Genomic DNA, 12,058 nt, shown 5'->3' on the forward strand with positions numbered 1-12,058 from the left:
TCCTATATAAGGATAAGCATCTGTCTATTTAAATTAAAACCAATTTGAAGTATAATTTTCTTTAGTAACTTTAAATAAAAATATTATAGAATCTTTAAAGTAAAATAATTTAATAATAAATGATGTTTAAAAAGCTTTAAAAAAATTTGTTGGTTTAACTGTTTCAACAGGTGGCTTATCTATATAATCTATTTAAAAAGATTAAATATTTTAAGGATATTAAGTCATAAATACCATTAAAGTTATTTCTTCTTTAATTAAATTTGCTGGATAAGTTATTGATATTGCAATTTTTAATGGTATGTAAACTGTCGATTATATTAATTTCTTCGTAAGTCCTAGCACTGTTAATAATACAAGAAAAAATCTTATAGTAAAAGCAGTTTAAGATGCTTAAAATAAAGCCAAGTTGGCTCTAACAAATATAGGTTATAACATTGCAGGTGTTAAATCAGTATAATTATTGGAAAACTAAAATAGATTTTAATAAAAATATTAATAAAAAACTGAACTTTATCCATCGACTACACTTGTTGTATTAGATGTAGCAGTAGGCTTTATTATTGAAAAAAAATGAAACGAAATTTTGTATTTCTATAAATAAATAAAAAATTATATTTTTAATCTGTATTATATAAGTTGACATTTTTTTTTTTCAATTTATATAATATTATTATTATATATAAAATATTTATAAAATTCTATTATTTTATATTTATGATTTATATATAAAATTTCAACTATAATAATAAATAAATATAATTAATATTCTATAAATTTATGAAAGTGTTTGTTTAATATATTTATAATTTTTAATTAATTAAAATATATAAATGTCTATATAATAATAATTTATAATTATTTTAATGTAATATGATTAACTTGTAAATTTAAAAATATTTAATTAAATAGTAATAAGTAAAAAAAAAATACGTAAATGGAAAACTAAAATAATTTAAATTATAAAAATATATAGAATATTTTAAATATTTTAAAAATAGTTATACAATTAAATAATATAGAGAAAAATTTAACAATAGTAAAATAAATAAAATAAATAAAAAAAATAAATATAAATAAATATATATATATATATATATATATATATATATATATATAAATTATAATTTATTTTTATCATAAAATTTAATTTTGCATAAACATTATATTATTGTATAAATAAAAATGAATTTTCTTATATTATTTTTTCTTTAAATTTTAATAATACTTTTATTATCCTAAGAATATCGAATAAATTTCTTTACTTAAAACATAGACCATTTTTCTTTCTCATAGAATTTAACTTTTTTCCAAAAATATCTTATAAACGATTAAAACTATTCCTACAATAAAAAAGGTCCAATTATATTTTATTGCGGTAATGAAGGTCCTATCGAAATGTTTTATAAAAATACCGGTTTTGTAACTTAGATTCTTTCTAAAGAGTTAAAAGCCTTAGTATTATACATGGAGCATCGTTATTTTGGAGAATCATAGCCTTTTGGTGACGAAAAAACATCACTTTAAAAAGGAAATAATTAATATTTAACTTCAATATAAGCTTTGAGTGACTATGTAGAATTCCTTATATATATAAAAAAGTCCCTCTAATGTTAAGAAAAAGAATGTCCAATAATCGCTGTTGGAGGTTCTTATGGAGGCATGCTTGCAGCCTGGATTAGAATGAAATTTCCAAATTTAGTTGATGCATCTTTGGCTGCTTCAGCTCCTATTTTTTAATTTTTGAACCGTGAAAATCTAGATTAGACGAAATATTTTTAGATTATAACTAATAATTATCCTTGTAGAGACAAAATAAAAACTGCCTATTAAATATTGCAGAATTTATTAAATGAAAAGAACAAAATTTTGGAGTAAAATAATATTTTTTAATAAATTTCATAAGCAATGGGGCTGTGTTAGCCTTTGAAAAACAACACTGATGTCTTAAACTTAAGAAATTATATGGATAATGCCTATTCTTATATGGCTATGACTAATTATCCTTAAGAAACTACTTTTTTGAAGCATTTACCGCCTTGGCCAGCTAATTTTTCGTGTATATTTTTCCAAAATATTACTTAATAGTCATCAGTATTTGATTTATTTTCAGCTGTTAGGAATTCTACACGGACTCTTTATGATTTCGATTAAAAAAATAATTGCGCAGATATATCTTAAGCCGATTAAACAGTATCAGATGATAATATGGAAGGATGGGACATTTTATCCTGCGCAGATATGGTTTTGCCGATGTTTTCGAATGGAAAAACAGATATGTTTTATAACTCAACTTGGGATTTAGAAACTTACAAATAAAACTGTAGAAAAGCTTATGGTGTTTCCCCGAATCCAAATTGGGCGCTTAATTTTTACGGAGGAAGAAATGATCAAGAAATGAAAGGATTTTCTAATATTTTCTTTTCAAATGGAATGCTTGATCCATGGAGTGGAGGATCTCCTACTTAGTTTATAAATGAAAATTTACCTGTATTTTATATGGAACAAGCTGCTCATCATAATGATTTAAGATTACCGGCTTAAGGAGATCCTTAAAGTGTGATTTAAGGAAGAAAATTAGAGATTTTTTATATTAAAAAATGGATTAGATTTTATGAAAATAATAATAATTAAAGTTTTGAGGAAAATTGAAATTTATTATTTATATATTTATATATATATATATATTTAATTTATATACTATAGATATTTTTATATTTAATAAATAAATATTTTTCTATTATTATATTTTTTAGAATATATTTTATTTTATTTTAATATTTTTTTTTTTTTTTTTATAATATTAATATTTAATTTAGATTTTTTTAAATATATTAAATTTACTCAAAAAAATTTAATATTATTAGTGACATTAATTTTGATAATAAATATTATAAACATTTTTTTTTAATTTATCTTATACAATATATTATTTATATATATTAAATACAATTTAATTAAAATATTTTTTTATATATACAATATTTATTATTTTTTAATAAATAATTTTATAATGATAATAGATAATTATTAAAATTCATTATATTTATTTATATGCAACATTATATTATATAAATATAATATAACATTAAAAATAAATAATAATAAAATTTTATATTTATTTATTATTTTTTAAACTTTAATTATTAATTTTGTATATTATTTAATAATTAAAAAAAATAAAATCATTATTATAAATTTATATAGAAAATTTAAAGTATAAAATTATCTTTCTATAAAAATAAAGTCAAGTTAAGTAATATTTAAAATAAAATTTAATAATAATTATGAAAAATATATTATCTAATATATGTTTAAATATTAAAAAATATTTTAGTATTTATAAAATTAGATTAATATATATAAAATATAAACTTTTCAAAATTATATCTAAAATTTATTATATATAATAATATATTTAATTAATTTTATAAACAAAAATTAATTAACTTATAATTTATAAATGGTTTTTTTATAAAAATATATAATTTTCTTTTACAATTAATCTATATATAATTTTACTTTGTAAAAAATAAAATTTTAGTTTTTATTTCTTTAAAATTCTAAAAAAATATAAATTGTTATAAATAAAAATATATATATTTATAACTTTCTTTAAAATAATATAATATTATAAAAAAAATAAAAAAAAAAATATTTTATTAAAATAAAAACATTAAAGATATTTTTTTTATAAATAAATTAAATTAATTTTTTTTAATAATATAAATTTAAAATATATTTATATTTATTTATTTATTAATAAATAAAAATTAAATTAAAATAATAATATATTTTTATATAAAAGATGTTAGTCAATAAATTAAAATTAAACTAAATTGTAATTTAAATTAAATTTATTAAATAATTATATAATATTATATTTTTTTTATATTGTTAATATATAAGTTTGTATTGAAAATAATTCAAAAAGTTTATTTTTTTATTCTTAATTAAATAAAAACTATAATATTAATATAATAGTTAAAAAAAAATTATATATATATATTTAATATTTAATTTATAATAGTTATTTACATATCTAATTTTTTAAAAAAATCAATTTTTAATTTAATTCAATAATATTTTAATTAATTCTTTATTTTTTTTTATATGAAATATATGAGTTTTTTTTTAAGAATCTTTCTAATTTAATTATTTCTTTAATATAAGTTATTCACTTTATAGTTTTTAACTAAACAATTTTTTAGTATTATTTCAAATTTAACTAGTAATAATTATAATAAAGATATAGATATATATCTAAATATATATATATATATATATATATATTGATATATATATTGATATATATATTGATATATATTGATATATATATTGATATATACTTTATATATATTATTTATATATTGATTTTTTTTTAATATGCTTTGACAGATGTTTTATAGTTTATTTTATCTTTAATTTAATATGTTAATTAATGTAGTTCTTTAAATTTATATTTTAAATAAATAGAAATTTTATACTTTATAATTTTACAATTATTATTTTTAAATTCTTAGAGTTTAATATTTAAAAATATATTAAAATAATATTATAATAAAATTCATAAAAAATAAATATGTTTATTAAATATTTGTTAATTATTTGTATTAAATATTATTAATTTATAATCCTTATATTAAAATTTACATTAATTTAAATGAATAAATTTAAAAAAATATAGATAATATTATATTTAAAATATGAAAAACAAATAAATATATTATTTGTTTTAATTTATTTAATTAATAATCATTATATTAATAATATATAAAAACAAAATAATATAATACATTTTGGAATGGTTTTCATAATTTTTATTTTATTTATTTATTTTTATGTAAAAAATTACTTATATACTTATATATATAAATTATCTAAATTAATTAATTTAGAATGAATTATTATAAAACTAAAAGTACACTAAGTTAAAAAATAAAAAAGATAGTCATTTGTCAACAAAAATATATATTATTTTAATTAGAAATATAAAAAACTAAGTAATAATATATATAAATATAATTGTTTATATCAAATTATTTTATTTCTAAAATTTTAATATGAAAATTTTTTTTTATATTTTTTAAAAATATGATTTTTAAAATACAAATCATAAAATTAAATTTTTATTTTAGCAAACTAATTTCAATATATTCAAAAAAAATATATAATTCATAAAATAAACTCAATATTATTAGTTATTCAGTTTTTATTATTTTTATATTCCGTATTAATCATAATCTTATTAAATCTATAAATATTATTTAAAAATAAAAATAAAAATAAAATATAAATATATATATATATATAAATATATATATATATGTTTATATATTTAAATTTATATATTTATTTTTATTACATTATTATTATTATTATTAATTATTTATTATTATCCCATTCCTTGATTTTATTATGTACATTTACTTGGTGATTTAGGCCTTAACTATTCTATTTCCGGTGTTGTTCCAACATATCTTCCTCCTTTAAAATTCTGCACTTACGGATAAAAAACATCTCCTTCAAACCATGAATTATACTCATCTATATTAAAATTGCTTTCATCCAATAGGTTTCCAATTGTTAGCCATCCTTATCTAATATTATGTATTTCTCCAAATAATTCTAACCTTTTCCTTCCTAAGCAAAACCTTTCAATAATATCATAAAGTTCTTATGGTTTTTATGTACTCCCTAAAGGTGGTTCTTCACTTACAATAACATCTGTATCTATATTCGCATGTATAAAATGTGAATCTGATGCCCTTTTAACATCTCCTCTTAATCCCACGAGACAATGTTCCTTTACTCTCATTAATATGTTTGAATGACATGTATCAGTATTTTCCTTAGTTTTATCTTTATTAGTTTTCACCCAAACTATATCCTCGCATCTTTTATAACCCCATTTTTTAAATAACTCTCTTCCCTGATCTAAATGGTCAGAACCCACCCAAAGGAAAAGAAAACTTGGTTTTTCAGAAATTTCGTCTATTGGTAAAGACGCTATTTCATTTAAATCCCAAGATGAAAATTTTTCGGGTTATTGGCTATATATAGGAAGTCCTAATACTCTTTCTTCATATTCTTTCCATGGAGGATCGATTATTATAACATCGAATTTCCCGAGTTTTGTTAAATCGAATGTTCGGAGATCTTCCTTTAAATATACAGGCGGGTGATTTCTCTTTATTATTAATTCGTCTTTATATTTTATAAGGTCTTGTAACTTTGGATATTCTATTTTTTGTTTTTATATTTTTATAAAGGATTGCTTTTTTACCTATAAAACGCTCTTCCGGCCTAATATTCATAATAAAATTTTATGGACGTTCGTGTGTATTTACAAAATTTTAACAATAATCATTTCTTTTGGATGGAATACGTGGTTTTTACGACATTAAATATTAATTTATATATCTTATTTTAATATATTATAAATATATTAAAAATAAATTAATAAATATAATAAAATATATATATAATAAACATTTTATAAAATATTTTTTTTAAAATATATAATATACTTTCTATTTTTTTTTTAATTAAAATAACATAATTTATTTATTATTTTTAATAAAAAAAAAATACAAATATTAATTTATTTCTTTTTATATATAAAAAAATATAGCAATATTTAAGTTTTTTATATTTTTTTTAAAAAAGTAAGTTTATTAAATATAAAAAGGAAAAAATATAGAAAATTTATTATAAAATAAATAAATTATATATAAAAAAGATATAATAGAGAAAAATAATTAAAATTATTAAATTTTTAAATTTAAAATTATATAAAAATATAATTAAAAATAAAAATAAATAATTATACATTATACTTATCTTTTAAAATAAAATATATATGTAAAAAGTAAAAAATTTCTATAAATTTATTTATTTTAATTCGCTTTATTGCTGCCTATATAACTTTATGCGACAAATTATTTACAAGAAAATGCTTTATTCAAAAAGTTAAAATTTAAAAATCATAAAGTTTTTACTAATATGTAGATACTTCATACCAAGATAAATATGTAAAATACAAAGGAGTTAATTACAGAAAGAAAGACTTTATTTACTGTATAAATGCAATTTAGTGAATTAAAGGAATATTTATTTTATGGTAAATGTGAAGCTAGTGAATATTTACCAACTTTTTATTAATAAAATAAATAATGTTTTAGATTTCAAAAAGAAAAATTATTATTTTTCATTTTTTTATTATAAAAATTATTAATTGAAAACAATAAAATAAATAATAATATTATTAAAAATATTTTATAAAAAATAAAAATTTTTAAAAAAGTAAGAACAATAAAATATTTTATATTTATTTGTTAAAAAATCGATATAAATCACTATTTTTTTTTTAATAAAATACTTAAATTAATGAAAGCCTTTAATTTTTAGAATTAAAGAAAAAAAGAAAAGAAAATATATTAATGGTTAAAAGACTTTTATCAAATCAAATAATAAAAAGTAATTTATTATTATTGAGAAAATTACTTAATGTATTTTTTAAATAAAGAGCTTTAATAAATAAATATATTTTATTATATAATAAGTAAATAAAATTATAATTTTAAAGTAAAATTATTTAAAAAAATACTTTTTAAATAGATATAGTTAAATACTATATATTTGTTAAAGATAAAATAACATGTTTAAATGTTAAAATGAGATAAGTTCTTTTTTTAAAAAATATTAAAAACATAATTTTTTACTTATTTATAAAATAAACTTTTTTACTTAAATAAAAAAAAACACCATAAAATTTTATAATAATAATAAAAAAAAGAAAATAGAACACATATAAAAAATTAACATATAATTTTTTATATTATTAAAAATTATCACAATTTTTTTTTTTTTTCTTAAAAGATATTTTTTTTAATATTTTCAAATAATAAATAGATTTTTTTAAAAATAAAATATAATTATTTTAAAATAAACATTCAAATAGATGTAAAAGCCTTAGTAAATGCCGGAAGAATAGCTTTTCTTCCATGCCAAACACCTTTTGGGACTAAATTCCAATAAGCCCATGGGAAGAAGTCTTTTTTTAATTTATAAAAGAATTAAGAAGGAATTTCCTAGTGAGCCATAAACGTTTCATTAGCTATATACCCATATTTATATTCAATAAGCATAAGTTTTCCATTTCCAACAAAAATAGGGCAACAAGTATATCCATCATAATTAGAAGGAAGTTATTAATCTCCTTTTCCACTCAATACATGATATAAATTATCTACAACTACAGGTGTTTGACTAAATATTGCCGCCATAGTTTTAGAAGTAGGAATATTTGAACAATCACCTTTATATGAATAAATAAATAAATAAATATATAAATAAATAAATTTACCTATTCCCCAAATATTTTTATATTTTTTATGTCTCAAAGTATATTCGTCGATATCTAAATAACCTTATTAATCAACAATTTAAGGTGAGTCTTATAAAAACTTCGGTAATTTTGGTGGTGGGACAATATGTATTAGATCAAAGTCAATTTCTTAAATTTCCCCAGTTTTCATATTTTAGAAAGTGGCTTTTCTGTTATTTTTATTAACTTCAATTAAATTCGAGCTTTTATAAACATTAATATTTTTTTATTTTTATATTTTTTCCAAAGCCTCAGCATATTTTGGTTAAGGAAATGCATAATCAACAGCTTTCTCTTAATTCTACAGTAGTTTTCTCTCTTATTCCTTTTTTATCAAATCTATCTTCTGCCAAATAAATAATCTTATTAGGAACCCCAGATTATTCCTTAGATCTATAAGGCTCAGTGAATATAGCTTTTCCGCCTCCGAAATCTCCACACAATTCATTGAATTTTAGCACATAATTATAATCATAAATAGAACCTGCAGGACACTCAGGATCATCTAAAGCTTCTTTAGCGCCTTTAATTTTATCAAAGTCATTCAGTAAACCTGATGTGATTATTAAATGATCATATGTATACTCACCTCCATCTTCAGTTTAAAGTTTATTTTCTTCAGGAAGAACTTTCACTACAGCCAAGTTTGTGAAGTTTATTTGTTTTGGATATAAATCTTCGTTTTTGCGAACTGTGTCCTTTATTTCATATATTCCTCCACCAACCATTGTCCATGCAGGCTTATAATAATGAAGTTTAGAAGGTTCAAAAACTCTTATTTAGTGTTAGTTTATACCTTTTTCTCTTATTATTTATGAAACGAAGCTTAAGCTTGCACATCCTCCACCCAAAACAGCTATTTGGGTATGTATTGGGCTTTTATTTGTAAATTTTTTGTATATTATTTATGAGAGCATTTTTTTTTTTAATTATTAATTAGTGTTTTTATTTTTTTTTAAAAAAAATAAAATATTAATATTTATTTTTTTCTTTTATCTTTTTATGTTATTTACGTATTATTTTTATTAGTTATTACTTAAATTATATATGTAATAAAAAGTAAATATACTTAACTTTATGTATATAGGAAAAAAATATAAAATTAAAGGAAGATTTTCTTTGAAATCAATAATAAAATGAAAATCTTAGAAAATAATAATAGATATTTATTATTAAATTTTTTTTAAAAAAAAATTATATTATAAAATATAACTATTTATTTTATGTTTTAATTAATCTTAATATTTATTTAACAAGAAAAAAGCATTTATTGGATAACTTAAAAATTAACTAAAATCAATATTTAGAATTAAAAAAAATATAATTTTTATAAATCTAATATAATTTATTTTTAAAGGTTTTTTATATATATTATTCCAGATTATATGATTAGACAATAATAATTAATTTTAAAAATTTCATTTAAGAAAAAATAAATTAATTTTTGTAAAAAAAATAAAATATTAAAAATAAAATAAAAATTTGTTAGCGTTTTTAAAAATATTGAAAAATCATTTAAATAAATATAAATAATATAAATTAATTATATATAAAAGTTTATTAATTAAATTTATTTTAATATAAATAACAAATATTAATCTTGTTTATTAAACTAATAAATTAGTATTTTAAAAATTAAATATAAATACAAATAAATATAAAAATTTTTAATTATAATAAAATATAAAAATATATATTATGTAATTATATATCAAATTAAAAAATATAAATATATGAAATAATATATATTTTAATTTATAAATTTTACATATTTATATAAAAAGAAAAATTACATATAACCTTAATTTTTCATAAAATTAATTTTTATTATTTTATAATTATATTTTAAAATAAATTAGAGAAAAAATAAAAAAATATATAATCAAGCCTTATTCATTAGAAAATAGAAATAATAAATATAATAAGAAATAATTTTACAAATATTTTTTATATATTTAACTTTTAAAATTTGTAAACCTTAAAATTCTTCTGAATTATTCTAATAATTCATAATTATTAAGATGTCTATTAAAATATACTTATATATCGGTATTAAAGACCTATTTATTAATAATAAACATAAAAAACAAAGAAAGTCCAAATATTAAAAAGAAATATTTTAGATTGAAAAGTATCTAGTATTATTAGAAAATCATAAATATTCAAAAAATAATTAAATATACATGACACTTAATCAATGAGTAATAAAGAAATAAATTATCTATTAAAAATTTAATAGCCAAAAATTTATATAATTATTTATATAAAAAAAAAAAATTCAAAAATGAATGGATATTAGGATTAAAACATTATTAATCTAATCCAAATGTAAAGCATTAATATATGTATTTTTTTCTAATATTCAATAAATTTTCTTTAATCTAATTATATTTAAATTGAATTATTATATATTAATGTATATTTAATTTATTTAAAATAATTATATATTTATTTAAAATAAATATATTTTATTAAAAAAATATTTAAACTTTTTTTTTATATGAATTTCTTATAAGATTACTATATTTAAAATTATTTAAAAATTTATTATTTGAAAAAAATAAAATAATATTAAAAATTAATTTAATTTAAATATTAAAATACATAAAATTTTGCTTAATTTTATAAATTTTAAATTTTAAAGAATAAAATATTAAAATTAAGTTTAATATTATATTTTTTATATAATATAACTTATAAAAAGAAAATTAAAATAATTATAATATTCAAATAAAAAAATATAAAAAATTAATGTGTATAAATATAAAAGATATATAAATAATTAATAGTATTAATATACAATATTTATAATAATATTAAATATATGTATATTTAAATTAAAAAATAAAAATATTATATTAATACAATAATAAGATAAAAATTAAAAAATTATATATATATATAACTAAGTTTTTTATATATATTTTATATTTTAAATTTTTTTATAATAATTTATATTTATATTAGCAAATTTTTTTTTTTTTATATTTTTTTTTAAAAAAAATATTAAGTTTTTTATTATATTTATTTTTTTTATTTTTAAAACTATAATATGCTTTTAAATTATAATTATTAAATTTAAATATAACTTTTTTAAAATTAAAAACCAGGTTTTTTGTAAAAAATAATATAATATTATTTTAGATAAATAAATTTTATTTTAATTTTAACTTATTGAAATTGTTAAAATATAAATAAACATATTTTAAAATAATAAGGTTATCATATATTATATTTTTTATAAAATATAACTTATTATAAATAATTTATAATTTAAATTTAAAGAATATAGATTATATTTTTTTGATTAATATTTATAATTTAAATATCATTTAAAATAAAATTATATTAATATTGAAAGCAATAAATTATAAATTTATAATTATATAAAGGTATATTAATATATAAAAAAAAAATCTTTATATTAATTTGAATTAAATAAAAAAATTAAAAAATCAAGTTAAAAATAAAAACTTATAAATCAAAAGTAAGCAAATATAAAAAAAAATATATTTTTTTATTATAATAATAATTAATATTTTATATTTATATATAATAATAATAAAAGAATAATAAAGAAAAAAATAGAAGAATTAAAAAATAAAATTATATTTAAAAAATATTAGTAATAATAATAATAATAATAATAATAATAATAATAATAATATT

The 12,058-nt window shown here is 15.3% G+C and overlaps 3 protein-coding genes across 3 annotated transcripts, besides 26 other annotated features; 1 reads left to right on the forward strand and 2 right to left on the reverse strand. All coding sequences in view use genetic code 6, as the record gives it.

The window, feature by feature from the left end:
• Positions 1-1,040: 1,040 nt before the first annotated feature.
• Positions 1,041-1,081: a microsatellite.
• Positions 1,041-1,127: a microsatellite.
• Positions 1,043-1,083: a microsatellite.
• Positions 1,071-1,119: a microsatellite.
• A 233-nt stretch (positions 1,128-1,360) lies between the features above and the next one.
• On the forward strand, positions 1,361-2,652 carry IMG5_031610 (serine carboxypeptidase s28 family protein, putative; the record flags this gene model as incomplete). The annotated part of the gene is made up of 1 exon (XM_004039161.1): positions 1,361-2,652. A coding segment is annotated over one exon (1,290 nt), but the record flags the coding sequence as incomplete, so codon positions are not given.
• Positions 2,653-2,756: 104 nt separating this feature from the next.
• Positions 2,757-2,793: a microsatellite.
• Positions 2,760-2,792: a microsatellite.
• Positions 2,794-3,675: 882 nt separating the features above from the next.
• Positions 3,676-3,744: a microsatellite.
• Positions 3,687-3,732: a microsatellite.
• Positions 3,745-3,993: 249 nt separating the features above from the next.
• Positions 3,994-4,049: a microsatellite.
• A 200-nt stretch (positions 4,050-4,249) lies between these two features.
• Positions 4,250-4,371: a microsatellite.
• A 206-nt stretch (positions 4,372-4,577) lies between these two features.
• Positions 4,578-4,622: a microsatellite.
• Positions 4,623-5,188: 566 nt separating this feature from the next.
• On the reverse strand, positions 5,189-6,317 carry IMG5_031620 (mt-a70 family protein, putative; the record flags this gene model as incomplete). Its single annotated transcript, XM_004039162.1, has 2 exons — positions 5,189-6,243; positions 6,287-6,317. 2 exons carry the CDS (start codon positions 6,315-6,317, stop codon positions 5,189-5,191), a joined length of 1,086 nt encoding a protein of 361 aa, XP_004039210.1.
• Positions 5,269-5,297: a microsatellite.
• Positions 5,272-5,325: a microsatellite.
• Positions 5,291-5,352: a microsatellite.
• Positions 5,298-5,362: a microsatellite.
• Positions 5,304-5,362: a microsatellite.
• Positions 5,353-5,398: a microsatellite.
• Positions 5,353-5,399: a microsatellite.
• Positions 6,318-6,431: 114 nt separating the features above from the next.
• Positions 6,432-6,488: a microsatellite.
• A 77-nt stretch (positions 6,489-6,565) lies between these two features.
• Positions 6,566-6,668: a microsatellite.
• Positions 6,669-7,268: 600 nt separating this feature from the next.
• Positions 7,269-7,305: a microsatellite.
• Positions 7,306-7,716: 411 nt separating this feature from the next.
• Positions 7,717-7,765: a microsatellite.
• A 129-nt stretch (positions 7,766-7,894) lies between these two features.
• Positions 7,895-7,952: a microsatellite.
• Positions 7,953-7,955: 3 nt separating this feature from the next.
• On the reverse strand, positions 7,956-9,057 carry IMG5_031630 (pyridine nucleotide-disulfide, putative; the record flags this gene model as incomplete). The annotated part of the gene is made up of 2 exons (XM_004039163.1): positions 8,369-9,057; positions 7,956-8,320 (listed from the first exon to the last, which is right to left on the reverse strand). The coding sequence occupies exons 1-2, from the start codon at positions 8,931-8,933 to the stop codon at positions 7,956-7,958; spliced, it is 930 nt and encodes a 309-aa protein (XP_004039211.1). The 5' UTR covers positions 8,934-9,057.
• Positions 8,330-8,364: a microsatellite.
• Positions 9,058-10,814: 1,757 nt separating the features above from the next.
• Positions 10,815-10,872: a microsatellite.
• A 1,143-nt stretch (positions 10,873-12,015) lies between these two features.
• Positions 12,016-12,056: a microsatellite.
• The last annotated feature ends 2 nt before the right edge of the window (positions 12,057-12,058 follow it).

Source organism: Ichthyophthirius multifiliis (genome assembly GCF_000220395.1).
Source record: "Ichthyophthirius multifiliis unplaced genomic scaffold scaff_1120509249777, whole genome shotgun sequence".
NCBI classification, from domain to species: Eukaryota; Ciliophora; class Oligohymenophorea; order Hymenostomatida; genus Ichthyophthirius; species Ichthyophthirius multifiliis.